Source organism: Cynara cardunculus, assembly GCF_001531365.2.
Source record: "Cynara cardunculus var. scolymus isolate 2C chromosome LG 12, CcrdV1, whole genome shotgun sequence".
Taxonomy (NCBI): Eukaryota; Viridiplantae; Streptophyta; class Magnoliopsida; order Asterales; family Asteraceae; genus Cynara; species Cynara cardunculus.
Window position 1 is genome coordinate 1827747 of NC_037539.1, and position 16197 is coordinate 1843943.

At 36.1% G+C, this 16197-nt stretch overlaps 2 protein-coding genes across 2 annotated transcripts; both read left to right on the forward strand.

The window, feature by feature from the left end:
- The first annotated feature begins 2660 nt into the window (after positions 1-2660).
- Positions 2661-12160, forward strand: LOC112522447. The gene is made up of 13 exons (XM_025131560.1): positions 2661-2798; positions 3296-3512; positions 5214-5343; positions 5420-5522; positions 5648-5771; positions 6114-6179; positions 6904-6942; positions 7373-7453; positions 7575-7622; positions 8929-8979; positions 9072-9140; positions 9233-9478; positions 11620-12160. Exons 2-13 carry the CDS (start codon positions 3360-3362, stop codon positions 11857-11859), a joined length of 1350 nt encoding a protein of 449 aa, XP_024987328.1. The 5' UTR covers positions 2661-2798; positions 3296-3359; the 3' UTR covers positions 11860-12160.
- Positions 12161-13761: 1601 nt separating this feature from the next.
- Positions 13762-15675, forward strand: LOC112522448 (intracellular ribonuclease LX-like). The gene is made up of 4 exons (XM_025131561.1): positions 13762-13879; positions 14540-14695; positions 14795-14993; positions 15348-15675. Exons 1-4 carry the CDS (start codon positions 13775-13777, stop codon positions 15602-15604), a joined length of 717 nt encoding a protein of 238 aa, XP_024987329.1. The 5' UTR covers positions 13762-13774; the 3' UTR covers positions 15605-15675.
- Positions 15676-16197: the final 522 nt, after the last annotated feature.

Genomic DNA, 16197 nt, shown 5'->3' on the forward strand with positions numbered 1-16197 from the left:
AGGACATGACAGCTATTCAGCGTTTGGTAAGACCTGTCAGGACAAGATAGAACTAGTTAAAATGACCAATTTACCCTCAGTGAGTTGTTTAGTGTTTTTTCATTAAATAATCAATATAAATGTTTACAAATACTATTTAAAAATACCAATGTATGTTACATAAATCAGTATAGCAAACAACAAACATAAATCAGTATAGCAAACAATAACAGCAAACATAAATCACTAGCTTGATAGTGGAATATTGATAGTGGAATAGTTATAAAAATGTATGTTTGATAGTGGAATAGTAAAAGAAATGCATTGGCCCCAGATTATGAGATCTCCCAATTATGTGTAGCTCTATCAGACGAGGGCAGCATAAGTACAGAAAGTAAAGGGCCAAAACAGCAAACATAAATTAGTAGCAAAATCGAGTAGAAACAACATACAAAATGCAAAATCGAGTAGAAATAGCATACAGAATGCAAAATCGAGTAGAAACAGCAAACATAAGGGTATGGAGAAAGGGTGCTGTCGAGTTCTTCTAAATCGAGTTACGCAAAATCGAGTAGAAACAACACTCGGACTATGAAGGAGAAGAGAGATCGATTACCTGAGAGTATGGAGAAAGGAGAATGTCGAATCGACAGACTATGAAACGATTCGTGCTGTCAAGTTCTTCTAAACGATTGATGAAGGAGAGGCGTCGCTTTTGTGAAGGGAAACGATTCTGTCCAGAACGACGTCGATTGAAATATGCCGCCGATCGATGAAGGAGATGGTGGAAGCGACGGAGGCGACGTTGTGAAGGGGGAGAAGGGTGTGTTGCGTATAAGGTTAAGAGAGGATAGATATTTAAAATATTTTCTGTTCTACTTAGGGTCGTATACTTGCTCTATAGTTAGTCTCACATAAGGGCCACACCAAATATGGAATAAATGTGTTCTGTCCTGTTCCATCTTATTTTGTTTATCAAACGTACCCTAAAGGTCAAAGTATTTGGATGTTTTAGATTCAAATTAAAGGAGAAATAAAAATCCCCTCGTTGTCACAGAGGTTCAAATGCAGTGATTCCGGACTCCCGTAAAACAGTTGGATATCCATGTTAACGAAAAAACACTGGAAATGATATAATATATATATATATATTAAAGGAAGAACCAAGAGTATTAAGGTGACATCATGAGAATTTAGTATTGAAGTGTTGGTGAATTGTGGTTGAGTTTATGATATCCCACTTTGGTAAATAATTGAAAATTTTGAACAATATAAAGTGTATAAGAAAGGTGGATTGGATGCCTTTGTGTCAAATATGGGGTTTGCCTCATAGGGTTGTCTTTCTTTTGATGACTTTCTTTGAAATTTATAACCATGGTTGGAAACCAATCAAACCCCAAATGGTAGAAATTATAGTGCAAAATTAATTATATAATATCATATCTTTATATATATATATATATATATATATATTAAGGGAAGAACCAAGAGTATTGAGGTGACATAACGAGAATTGAGTATTAAGGTGTTGGTGAATTGTGGTTGAGTTTGAGATATCCCACATTGGTGAAAATTTGAAAACTTTGAACAATATGAAGTGTATAAGAAAGATGGATTGGATGCATTTATGTCAAATATGGGTTTTGCATCATAGGGTTGTCTTTATTTGGACGACCCTCTTTGAAATTTATAACCATGGTTAGAAACCAATCAAACAAAATGATAAAAATTATAGTGCAAAATTAATTATATAATATTATTATATCTATATATATATATATAATATTATATCTATATACATATTAAAGTAAGAAACAAGAGTATTGAGCTGTTGATGAATTGTGTTTGAGTTTGAGATATCTCACATTGGTGAATAATTTAAAACTTTGAACAATATGAAGTGTATAAGAAATGTGGATTTGATGCTTTTGTGTCAAATATGGGGTTATTAAAGGAAGAACCAATAGTATTGAAGTGACATCATGAGAATTGAGTATTGAGGTGTTGGTGAATTGTGGTTGAGTTTGAGATATCTCACATTGGTGAAGAATTGAAAATTTTAAACAATATGAAGTGTATAAGAAAGATGGATTGGATGCATTTGTGTCTAATATGAAGTTTGTTTCATAGGGTTGTCTTTATTTGGATGACCTTCTTTAAAATTTATAACCATGGTTGAAAACCAATCAAACCAAATGGTAGAAATTATAATGCAAAATTAATTATATTATATTTTTATATATATAAAAGTAAAACCTTGGGATGATGAGGTGACACCATGAGAATTATAAAATTTAAAACATTGCAATGATGAGGTGGAAAATGGATTGGTGCATTTGTGTCGATTCATGGAGTTTGCTTAATGGGTATATATATATATATATATGTATATATTTATATTTTATTTAACTTTTCGAATTATTTGAATATTATTTATTGATGATTTATTAACAACTAATATATTTATATAGACAATATTCAAATTATTAATCAAAATACTCATGCTACTGCACAACGTGCGATTCCGATACTAGTTTTATATTAAAAAAACATTTTTTTTGTTTGTTCCCGCAAACAAATTACAAATTTTTTGTTTTGTTCCAAGCTGGAATATTCGGGTCCGGATCACAACGGCTAGACCTATAGCAGAATAAAATTCCCGGCCCGACTTCACTCGAGTCGGGTCAATCGTTCAACCAAACTCTCAGGCAACTGAACCGGAAGGCCACGACGACGGACGACGAAAATTGAAAAGAGCCCTCGAACCACCACCAGCCACCGGAAATTGGCACTTCTTCTGACCGGAGTCGAAGTCTCCGGTATATATGATGTCTTACTTCAATGCTAATTCTTTTCCCGACTCTAGGGCAAAATTGTGTTACTGCACTTGTAAAAAATTAGGGCAAAAATTAAACTTTTCCAAATTTTTGCTAATTTTTTACTTTCCAAAAGCTTTCAATGCTTGTTACTTGCTTAAATTTCTATAATCAAATGCCACTGGATAGAAGCGTCGTGTAAATGGAATATCTTTTAATTCTGAGGGTTTGTTTGATATGTAAAAGTTGAATTGGAATGATGATCATTGCCTCCTCTGTTGAAGGAATTGCTCTTTGGTTTAGGATGCTTAAAAAGTTGTTTTTCAAACGATCATACGTGATAAAATTGCAAATAGATAAAACTATAGAAAAAATTGCAAAAAAGATTCGTTGTAATTTGCATTTCCAGTTTTGCACAGTGTGAGGTTTGACATTGAAAGAATAAATAGCATACTTGCTTTTTTATAAATGAATGATGTGTAGTATATGGTTGTTTATAGTGAAGTGAAAGCAGAGAACTGAGGAAGCAGATAGTTGATATTAATTTGGAGATGGGCTGCTGATATGAGTAGACTTTCGTTTAGGCCACGTCCTCTAGATTTTCACAAGAAGTTACCTATATTGAAATCGATCAAAGATTTTGAAGATGACGATACTCCAACTTCTACCCGGACTAAGATGCTTCGTCTTGTGGCTGAAGCTGATAACGAGACACAGGTTCAGCTTGCATTTTGGTTTTACATTGATTCTTGTCTTGTTCATTTGGATCTTCATTTTTCCCCGTGTCCACTACAAATTAGTTCCCAAAGATGTATGCTGTTTCACAAGAAGTGGTTTAGGCAGTACTCGTTGCCATGGACCTAGTTGGCTAGTTATCCCAGTAAATCTCATTAAGCGCTCATGTCCATGAATTGTCTATCTATCTATTTTTTTTAAGTATATACAATTTATATACCGATTGAAAGTCACACACATGTCTCACATTTGGTGAGGTTGGAACCCTTGACCTCTAGAAAGGTTGGGATACCAGATGCCACTGGGCCAAATGCCCTTTGGTCTATCTATCCAATATTGATTGTTTGGCACCTTTTTAAGAGAAAGCCATGCTACCAGACTTTGATGATTGACTAGGTTCTTGGGGGTTTGGGGTTACCTGGTGCTGTTGGTATGTCAAACTCAGGGCACATGGGGCTCTACCTTGCTGCGGGATATTAGATTCAAATCTTATGATAGAACCTCAGAGTGATACTAAGATGCAAAAATTCACCACAGAGCAACGGTATATGGAGCCTGAAATAATGTCTACATTGAATGGCATAGAGTTGTTTTACAAAAAAAAGAATCGACTCTTCTCAATGGCCTTCGGTGCCAGACTCTTTGACTGGTAGCAACAAATATGTTTGCTCCCTTTTTAGAATTTTTACAACCAGTTACTATTGTATTTGCCATATGATGCTATAAAGCTTACCAATTATTTAATGCATTTGATTTAAAATATCTGATGGGCATTACTTTGTCACAGTGGCTACGTGCTTCAGATAGTATCACCAAGAAATGCCAAAAAATGTGTTAATCCTTTACGGTGATCCGTGGCAGATTTAAAATAAATTTAATCTCTACATCTATCAGCAAGAGTTGACCTATGTATTTTGTCAATGGTGTCAAGAATTACAAGGACAACTCAAATTAGGATGAATTGATCAACAAAGTGCAAAAGATTAAAAAGATGCATGTTTAAAGTCTTCAAAATAAGCCGCAAAATAGATTTCTGGCTTCAAAACTGGCTGCCCACTTGCAACCTTTTGCTTTTTCTAAACTCTTTATGTTAACACCCTAAGGACATATACCATTCCTACTGGAGTTTCTAATGTTCAGTAAGTACTTCATGAAAGATAACAGAAAATATGTGCCTGCAGTGTAAAATATTTACCCAGGCTCCATAGATGGTCTAAATGAAGATTAGCAAAAATAGCATGGAAAAAGAAGTTCCACTTTACCAGGAACAAATATATAGCAAAAAACATCAGCATGGCTTGTCATTAGGTTCTTTCTTCCTCTCTTGCTTGTATGAGTTTATCACAGAGTGTCTAATCCAACAGAACTGTGTATGTTTGTTTGTATGTATGTTGTCTTATACAAATGATTGTGCATCACTATATAATAAGAATGGTTGATAAGATGTAAAGCTGCCATGCTTTTAATCTATGCTTGACAAAAGTTGAGGCAGAAAAAGAAAGACCAGGGGGGTTTGGATGGTAGAGCTTTGTTATCTGGTACCCCCATAATTGAATTGCTTGATCTAGACATTGTTTAAATAGTATCAACATCTTGCTTAGTCAAGGAGTGAGCATGTGATATTCTGCAGTACCTAAAAATTGCTGGACTCATGTTGAGAATCTGTATTTATCTAATCTGTAGGTACATCAAGTTGCTAGTAAGAAAACGGTTTCTGAGATACCTACTCCTGAATATGTTATTGTGGATACATATGAAAGAGATTACTCCCCCACTTTCAATCAACCGACATCTTATCTTCGTGCAAGGGGAGGTGTGTGAACGACTGGGACTGTTGATTTTAGAACTTGATTGATATTTTTTTATTAATAATATAAGAATAATTGCAGTGCGGGCTGAGATTGGAGAGTTTGTTGAGTATGATCTCGACAATGAGGATGAAGATTGGCTTGAGGAGTTCAACAGGGAAAGAAAGATTCTTCCAGCTGAAATGTAAGTTCAAGTCTTAATTAAGTGGTCTAAGGTCATGTGCAAGGTTTTCTCATACCAATCTTAAGGAGATTCATACCAATGAAAAATCCACTACCTTTCTCATGCTAATTTGATCATTGGGGCAGGTTTGAAACTATTTTCTTTAAGTTGGAGGTATTAGATCATAAAACTCGAGAAAGAGCAGGAGTTATAACTCCTACACTTGGCGCACCTATACCTGTACTTTTGACATTTGATGCTGCCGCTGAGGTTAGAATTATTCCTAGTTGCTTACATGAAGATGTCATTGATTGCTTGTAATTACCAGGGCTACCTTTTATGGATATACTAGGTGTATGGCGATGGCTTTCATTTTCACATCCAAAGTTACTATGCTGATATCTTCAGTTATACATCATTTGCTAGTTGCAACTAGCTCTTTGGTGTATCTTATTCAGGGTTGTTGCAAACAAAGTTTACTTTTTCTGGAGAGTCACATATTGAAGCATTCTGCTCCTGCTGACACTTTTATCTGTAACTCTGCAAATTTTCTTTTATTCATTCTTGGAGGAACATAGATGTTGATTATATCTTATTTTGTCAACTTATTAGGCACTTCAAGCTCTGAACGTAAAATATGGAGTGTTCCAATCCATCTACAATTACTGGAAAGAAAAGGTAAGCACCTTTTTGGTAGCACATAATAGTAAAAGATAACCAACCTCCGTGTTAAGATTTTGACAAACTTTTGGTGTATGTCATACGATAGTGTTTGTTGGAAAATTTGTATGGCATTTCTATTTACCAAAGAATTGATAAGTACTGGTTGACCCTGCGTACTTTTTAGGTGGAAAATATGTATTCTTTTGGATTATCATGAATACTCGTGGTTTTAGAATGTATCTGTTTTTGATGCATCTCAATCAAATATTCAATATCTTTTAGATCCAATAGCGAGTCTTTTAGTAACCAATCTGATGTCTGTAAGCTATTAAACTTCCAGTTTCTATTTTCCTACCAGTTTTTCTTTTGTACATCCTTCATCAATATTCCATAAAAACCTTCCCTGAATGAGAAGCATATCCTGAAGAGTGAGCGAGTGTGTTAGAAGGGTCTTATTATTGTTTATCTGCGCACCTGTAAATTTAGTGATATCCGTTCTCGTGCATGTGGTTGCTTTGTTATTGCAGGAGTTAAATGCTGCTTTTCTTGCATGCATCCAGATTCCCCAAACCTTTTCTTTATTTTGAACAATGCTCTATTTTGTTATTGTTACTCATAGTATAGTGGCTAGGAAAAATCATTATTCTTGAGGTGAAAATAACCTTGATTTTTCCATTTCCGTTATGATGGTATAATCAATAATGCGTACTTTTGTCTTTCCTTTTCTTTTTTCTGTCAGCGGGAAAGATGGCAAAAACCTGTTTTGCGCCGTTTGCAGGTTAGTTTTTGATTATTGTTAAAGAAGCGTTCTCATTTTAGTTGCATAAGTTTAGACCAAGGTTATCATCTTTCCGTTTTTCATCCTTAAGAGATTCTACTTTCTTACTAGAGTAATCACATGCCTAGATGCTTCAAAGTTTTCTCACCGACAATTCTTTTGAATGTCCAGTGTCCACAGGCATCCATATGCATATCAGATCAGAGCGATTATCAACTATAAAATTACCCTTAACACAAGGGTTTAGCTTTTGGATATCTAAAAGGACATGTTTTGCTAATTCATGCACATAAAGACACAGTTTGTTAACTTTCTGATCCACGGAAATCTATTTGTCATTTTGTTTTTTGAACTGCATCAAATCTGCTGGCACTCTCTCCCACTCCCTCTTTGGGGAAGTTAATGTTCATCTTGTTAATTTGGGCTACAGCCTCCTCCACCAGTCAACGATACCAATCCATACAATGTATTTAGACCAAGGGAAAAAGCTCACAGACTTCACACGAGAAGAGTAAGTGCCTAACGTGCTCATTCTTGGTTTGAACCTTTCCCTTTGATGATCAGAGTGTACTATCTTGATACTTACTAGAATTGATCTGTCTGCATCTGGTCTTTTGTTTTTTCATGTTCAGATGCAAAGACGGGAAAACAATGTGCAGTCATTTGAAAAGCTTCGTCAAGTAAGCACTGCAACCACCTTATGGCTTATGATTCTTGATCCATGTTCATATGTTTATGTGGTTCATAATTTCGCATCTTTTTGTAATACAGATTAATACACAAAACAGACACCTGTGGCATCCTTCATCTTTTCTGTAATTGTCCGTTATAGTTTGCATGGCGCTTGTTGTGTGTTAGAGTCCCACATCGTCTAGACACAAAACATAAAAAAATGTATATATATAGAAACCTCTCAGCTCTTTATACGAGCTCTTTTGGAGATTAATCTGATGGGGTTTCATATATTCTCACATGGGATCAGAGCCAAGGTCTACCATATGGGACATCTTTGCCCGGGACTCGACACTCAGTTGGAGGGGGCATGTTAAGAGTCCCACATCGGCTAGTCTCGGACACTCTCTTCAATACATGTTGGAACCCCCTTCTCTTCTCAAGGGCTCTTTTAGAGAGTAATCTAATGGGGTTCCACATATTCTCACAGTCGACATATAGGTCTTGTTGAATTTACCATCTTCAAATGTCTATTAGGATATCGTAGGTGACTAAATTTTCTGTTCTTTTTCTAGGTTGATATTATGAGTTTTAAGATAGAGCATTCACTCTATTTCTTATACACACACATACATACATATATAGGTGGATGTTCAAACAAGAACACCTTCATTTTAYGAAAACGCGAGAACACTCTTTTACCATTGAATATCACATGTAGTGATAATACTCTGGTGGTGTACTCGCTACTTGGCGTGTGATCTAGGGTTGCGCCAAAGGTTGCTCGCATCTGATTCATTATCACATGTGATGGACTATAGCATCACGTGATTCACTATAGTAAAAGGGTGTTCTTGTGTTTTAGTAAAATGGAAGTGTTCTCGTTTGAACCCTTCCCTATATATATACACACACATATATATATAGGGTTAGGTTCACGGGAAAACCGCAAAAAACGTAAAACCAAGGAACACCCTGGTAATTATTCATTTGAACGGTAACACATGTGCATACAAATAATTTGTAAGTAATTTTTCTTGTATACACATGTGCATAAAACCAAGAAACAACTTCAATTTCTTATATGCAATTATGCACATATGCATATTGTCCAGATACATGGTTACCAAGGTGTTCCTCAGTTTTTCACATTTTGGGGGGTTTTTCCTGAACCTTCGTCTGTATGTATATATGTGTGTGTGTGTGTATATACCTACATCTAACTTCATCTCCCTTACCCATGTACCTTCATGCCATGCTTTCATGTTAATGTGCTCTATGTTCTTACGTTGTACTTTAATCTGCCATCTTCAGGTTAGACGCAACCTTGAGCAAGCGAAGAACTTGCTCGATGCTCTAATCAAGGTATCACTATTATCTCTCTACTAACATTTATTTTTTGTTGTTTTATTGGTTTTCACTACTAATACTCACGAGTCTAACATCATCTGGTACAGAGAGAAGAGAAAAAGAGAGAAGTCATCGAGAGTGAAGTCACCCTTCAAAGGATCCAAATGAAGTACAAGGTAAACCATCGTAATGCACTTCCGTTACTGATTTGCATGGAACTTTGGAGTGTAATTAATGGATTCTGATTCGTCACATTCTGGATATTCAGAATGAATCAGAGCTTCTTGAAGACAGTTTAGCCCTACCAGGACTGCCATCTTTCTTGTCCAAGTTTGCTTCAAGCGAGGACGAATTTGTAGATTCAGATGATATCCAACACAATCGTGTAGCTCCTCAGCCTTATACTGTACAGAATCAGGCTTTGATGGACTCGAGATTCGTAATGCCCTCTGGGGGTGGCGTGAAACGAGAGTTCAGACGTCGGCCTCTCCCATATACTTGGCTCCATAAATTGGTAAATCTGATAACCTCTTTATTTCACATTCTTATTGCTACTACATCTCATATTTGTTTGCATATCCATTTTTAAGATGATGAATTTAGGGGAAAATATTGTGATTAAGATGATAATCTAGCGGCATCTAGGAAGCATGCCAATGGGTTCTTAGGTTTGGCATAAAAATGGGCAAAATGTATCAAAATTCAACGATGTTTGCCTTAGGGGCTGTTTGGTTGGGTTTTCATTAAGTCGTATATGGATAACGATGACTGTGTGAATTACTTTGTCCGTATAGATTGGGAGGGTTTTGTTTGGTACGGTTTTTTCATAGATTGAGGGAGCATGTTTTCTAATTGGGAGGGGTAGGTTCGGAAAAACTTGGCTTTCTACATAAAACTCCCCCTAGAAGCTTACCAAAAAACCCACTTTCTATATCATTAAGCCACTACCAAACAGTCATGTATAGCTGATCGAACAAGCTGTGAGTCCCATTAAGCTTTTTGAGCCGTTAACAAACAAGCCTATAGTTCCAATTCATTGTAACAAAGAATTCTCTCTCTCAACTAATGTAACAAAAATCTCAAAAATTCCTCATTTTTACCCATTTTGACCGATAATCTATTAATCTTGTAACAATTGATGATGTGGATGTCAAGTTTATCATCTACTTGGCCATAACCCTTTCTCAAGTATTTTGTAAACCTTTTGTTAACGGTTACTTACGTGATCAAATGTTACAAGATCAATGGGCTAGCGGTTAAAATTGATACAAGAAGGAAAATTTGAAATTTTGTTACATCAATTGAGAAAATAAATTCTTCGTTACACTAAAGAGGAACTAAACCAAACTTGTTGCATTTTGCTCTTAATAATACCAAAATTTGGGCGTGGCGCATGTGTGTATATTGTGACAAACGAGATAATGTACATAGATAGACTAGTAATCACAATCATTTAAAAAGAAATAAGACATAGATTGCGAGTTTGATGTAGCCCATTTGATATCAGGTGAAATCAAAGGGCATTACTTGAATGCTGCTATGGAACAATAGTGGGAAATTGACTGAAATAGTCATTTCCCACGAAACAATTCACCTCTTAGCCACTCCTCTCCCACTCACCAAAAAATACTACTTTCTCAAGTGCCTGGGTTGCAACTTGCGGAGGGGCCAATTTTTCAAAAAGAAGAAGAAGATAATCTTGAGTTTTGAATCATATGGCTCATTAATAAAATGGCACATGCCCAAACTTCCCGGAAATGAAAAATTAAGATGAGCACCTACGAAAGTAAATATGTTGAGACCTCCGCAAGTTGCTTGCCCTCCTTCGCAAGTTTGGAACTTTTTTTTTGATTAATCTGGATATCCAACCCGCTATGCGAGCCGACTAATCCTAGGACGACCACCTGCTTTGTGGGTAGCCCTGAGTCACTGCATTTGAACCTCTGTGGCCACAGCCCACAAGGGGATTTTTATTCCTCCTTGGATTTGAACCTGGGACCTCCAGGTACTTTGACCTTTGGGGCCCAAGCTCAAACCAATCAGGCACTTTTGACCTTTGGAACTTTAGTGGCACTTAAGTTGAGTTTTTTTAGAAAAATGCCCCATCTTCAAGTTCAGGAATGATTACTTGCATAGGGTAGTGATTTTGTTGAAAATGTGAGAGAGAAATGGCTAAGAGATGAATTTGGTCGGCCAAAATGGCTACTTTTGTTAATTTCCCAGAAATGGTTGAATATGGTATTTATGCGGTTCAACAATTTGCCTACATCTATCCTTGTTGCTATAGTTTTAAATGTTGAAGGAAGCCGCCCCCTTTATAAGAAGAAAATAAAAACTATTCCAATATATCGCACGCAGAGATAGGGTCGGGGTAGAAGGGTAGGGATGTATGCAGAGATCTTGTCTCTACCCCCAAGGGATAAAAACTAAAAAGACTGTTTTTGTGAAAATGTCTGGCTTGCAAAACAAAAACTTTTTCTTTTTTGTTGTTACGGAGTTGGCTTTACTATCCAAATCCGACAACACATCCGACACATTGGAGGATTGGATGCAGTTCACACCCGCTATACATGCCGATACTCTAACTTGAATTGGTGCTTCCCCAAACTAACGACGAAATAACTTCTAATTTTTCAAGTTCCGTTATTTCTGCAGGACCCACTTGAGCCGGTACTACTTTTCACGAAGCCTCTGGATGCAGCAAAGTTGGCCGCTGCAGGGATTGTACCACCAACCGCTAGTGCGACATCATCACGCTCGTATAACTCTCATGGTAGGATTGGTAGAGGTGGAAGAATAATATTCGATAGGTGGAATCCGCTTATGCATACCCCAATCGACTCTGGTGATTCTCTATACATACCTCCTAAACCTCGACCACCAACACATAATTGATCGTCTTTGCCGCCTCTTGCGGCCGCCACCTGCCGCTGCCGCCACCTTGCTGATTAGATAGCGAATGAGGATGAGAATTTATATACCATTCATGTTGGATCATAGAACACTAACAGTGGTCAAGGGATCATTTGTGGTATTCATCTAACATTTGAAATGAATTGTGTATATAAAGTGTTGTTTCTAAAAAGTAGCTAGTTATTAGGAAATTTAAGGGTCATTTGGTTGATTTTCATTAAGTCATGTATGGATAAAGTTGTTTGTACTCTGTATGGATTAGTCTGTCTCTATAAATTGAGAATTCTTTTGTTTAAAAGGTTTTTTTTCATACATAAAAAGACATGTTTTTTAGTTGGGAGTGACAGGTTTGAAAAAATTTGGTTTTTTACATAAAGCTACTTCCTAGAAGCTTGGTTATTATTAAGTCAATATTAACCAGTCATATATAACTGACCAAATAAGTTGTGAGTCTCGTTAAACTGCTAATAAGCAAGCTCTTAGTTATGGTCTTATATGGGTTTAGAGTGAGATACATTTTTCGTCCCTGTGGTTTACTAAATCTCTATTTCTCGTCCCTCAGATTTCGCTAAATACATCCATATCAATTTTACATTTTTTTAACGACCGTTAAGAACACCCGTAAGTGAGGTCATATGCCCCTTAGGGCATATTTTTATTATTTTTTTAAATGTACAAATATGTCATACATAATGTACAACCACTTAAATGCCCTCACCTAAGTCCTCATATCCCCTTCGGCTGTTGCGTTCTTAAGTATATAAACTTAAATGAGATTTTAATGAAAATCAATAACTCGTTTTAGATTTAATTATTATTGAAGTTATGTACCTAAACGGCCCCCACCCCTTCACCCACATGACGTTCTTCATTTTTGACCTTCCCTCCTTCACGTGTAACCAATCCAACCATCGACCGTCTAGCCTGTGGCCTAGTTCACAAGTAGATGCCCGTTCGGCGTATGGTTCCTTAGTTGTCTCCCGACTTGCCAATGATCACATTCCTTTTTGGTTTTGATATGTCAAACGAGGCCGTTAATTTGTTATTGGCACGAGCGAATATATATGGTTATTCACATGAAAATTGTTGTTGAAGGCTTCTAGAAAACCGTTGCTATCAAGTCCTGTTTAACGGCTAAGAAAAAAATGATAAAATAAATAAAAAGTATACGAGAAATTAATAAATTTAAAACAATAATGAATTGTTTCCCAATTAGGAAAGTGTCACTTTCATGTAATTATTAATTCTAAACGAGTGTACGCAACGTACCTCACCATCTTTTGGCCTTTGCTTTTGTCACATAAACATACACCTTGATTACCCTATCTTAAAAGAAACGTTGACATCCAAAACAATTGTGAATGGACATACTTTAATACTTTTATTCATAATGAGTATCTTTATTACTTGTTGAATACATATACATATACATATATTACATATTTGTATATAGGGTTGGGTTTACGTGAGACCTATAAAACCACAAAATAACACCGAAACTTTACAACAAAACACTCTCTATGTGGAACCCTCACATCACTCTCTAAAAGAGTTCTTGAGGAGAAATGAGAGGTTCCAACATATTTACAGGAGAACTTCTCCTGATCCAAGTCTAGCCAATTTAAGACTTCAACAAAAATCTCACGAATACAGTCTGGTTTCACATGATACCAATGTATATCAGTATATGTAGGACACATATATTTGAAGCAATCTCCAATATCAACAAGCAACGTTAGGATAAGAGAATGCTTGTAAGGCATATTCTCTCTCTCTCTCTCTCTCTCTCTCTCTATATATATATATATATATATATATATCAAGAAACATCTTATTTTGTACATCCCATCCAAGTCTTCTTTCAACTACAACTAAATCTAGAGAGAGAGAGAGAGAGATGAAATTGAATGGGAAGGGATTTTTGATCATATTTTTGGTCATACAATGTGTTACAATTCTAACCGTTGCTAAAGATTTTGATTTCTTTTACTTTGTTCAACAGGTATGTTTTCATTACCTTTTCTTTTTCGCGACGCTTGCCAACCGTCACAATGTTTTTAACAACTACTTTAATGTATGTATATACACACGGTGTGACGGAAATTTACAACTACTTCAATGTAAATGCTAAAATGGAGATGTGTTGCTCGTCGCGATAAACATGAAGTTATTCATGGCGACAAATAGTTCCCAACTCTGTTGCTAAATATGGTTGTGCAGATATTTTGTAGCCGATAAATTGGTTATACTTTAGCGACACTTTCCTCGTTGCTAATAACCGATTGTTGTCTAGTTTCATGCCCAAAATATTAGGACCTTTTAGCGACAATCGCCTGTCGTATATGCTATATGTGGGTTGCTATGCGTGATCAAATTTCAACATCTAACTATCGCATTAATTATTAGATGTTTCGGTTTCGCATAATACAATACACTTGGGATCGTGTGAATAAACTGCTTTCTTGAGACCAGTAAAACCACATAAATAACACTGAACATTCATGGTAAAACACTGTGAAGATTTAGTATTTTTTGTACCTTCATAATGTTTTGTTATGAAGCTTTAGTGTTATTTTGTGTTCTCACGAAAACAATATTGTCTCACGTGAACCTAACTTTAATACGATATATCAACTAAATTTGCATATTTGATGATTTACAGTGGCCAGCATCTTATTGTGATTCAAGACGGGGTTGTTGCTACCCGAAAACCGGGAAGCCAGCAGAAGATTTCAGCATCCACGGGCTTTGGCCTAATTATAACGACGGTACCTATCCATCAAATTGCGATTCCACCAACTCGTTTGATGATTCAAAGGTACCAAAATCCCGAAACTTTCCACGATCTTTAAGAAAAAACCGGCCTGTCACTGAAAAAATGGAATAAATATGACACATATTATGTCTATACGTATAGGTTTCGGATCTTGAAAGCGTCTTACAAAAGGAATGGCCAACACTTGCGTGCCCAAGTGGCGACGGCTTGAAATTTTGGCGTCACGAATGGGAGAAACACGGGACTTGTGCGGAATCTATTTTCGACGAGCGTGGTTACTTCGAGGCCGCACTTTCTCTCAAGAAAAAGGCGAACCTTCTTCGGGCTCTCGAGCATGCAGGTACAACTATTTATGCACAAAGTACAACTACATATATGATATATATCTATCACAAAAAAGTACAACTGATCTTGCATAAGGTAAAGTACCAATACATAAAGTATAACATGTGAATGAAACTCGATAGCATCTCCAACATGTATGTTATATTTTTTATTTTCTTTCAAATTTAAAGATTTATCTGTTCTCTCCCTATTTTTCTCCCTTGCTGAAAGAGATTTTAGCATAGCTGTTAAAGCAAACTTTTTCTCAAATCCCTAAAATTCAAAAAGATGCCATTAGTAATGTACAAGTATTAATGCATAAAGTATAACACATAAACTAAAATCAATATGGTATTCATTATGAATGCAGGAATTAGACCTGCTGACGGAAAATTCCACAAAATGGAGCAAATCAAAGATGCAATTACAAAGGGTGTGGGTTATGCCCCATATATAGAGTGCAATGTGGACTCCTCAGGGTACCACCAAGTATACCAAGTGTACCAGTGTGTCGATGCATCGGCTACCAATTTCATCGAATGCCCGGTTTTCCCTCATGGACGAGCTTGCGGGAATAAAGTCGAGTTTCCTTCGTTTTCGTCTGCTTCGAGTCGGGACGAACTTTAAAATCCTTTCGGTTACATCAATTATGTATCAAATACCTTCGGTTCCATAATTAAGCATGATGAATGATTGATGTATATTTTTCTAATGCTATAAATTTAATTCAAGCAATATTTTTTTTTTAGTAAAACTAAGTTATTCAGAAATTTAAATGTATGTATGGATTATGGTTGAAAGTAAAATACCAGGTAGAGATGGCCAAATGTGCCCGCCCGACCCGAGACCAGCAAAGGATTGGGACCGTTTTGGAACAGCCGGTTTGTGACCAGTTACCATTTTTGTCAAAAAAGTAGGTCTGGCCCGATTTTTGTAAAATATTATCGTTTTATTTCTGATGCCCAACAACCATATGACTATTTTTTTGTCCCATTTACCGTCTATTAACTATACACAAGTCATAGGTGTATGGAGGAAGATATTAACTCATAAGCGTTCATAATTTTTGCTATAATTTGTGATTTTGACTCATATACTCTCAAAGAAAGTATTTTTTAAGTGTATTTAATTGACCTAGTTACAAATTTTCAAGTGTACTAGAATAACACTTTTGTATTTTAAAAAAATAAAAAAGAATTATGTAAAAAGTCGAATTTAGA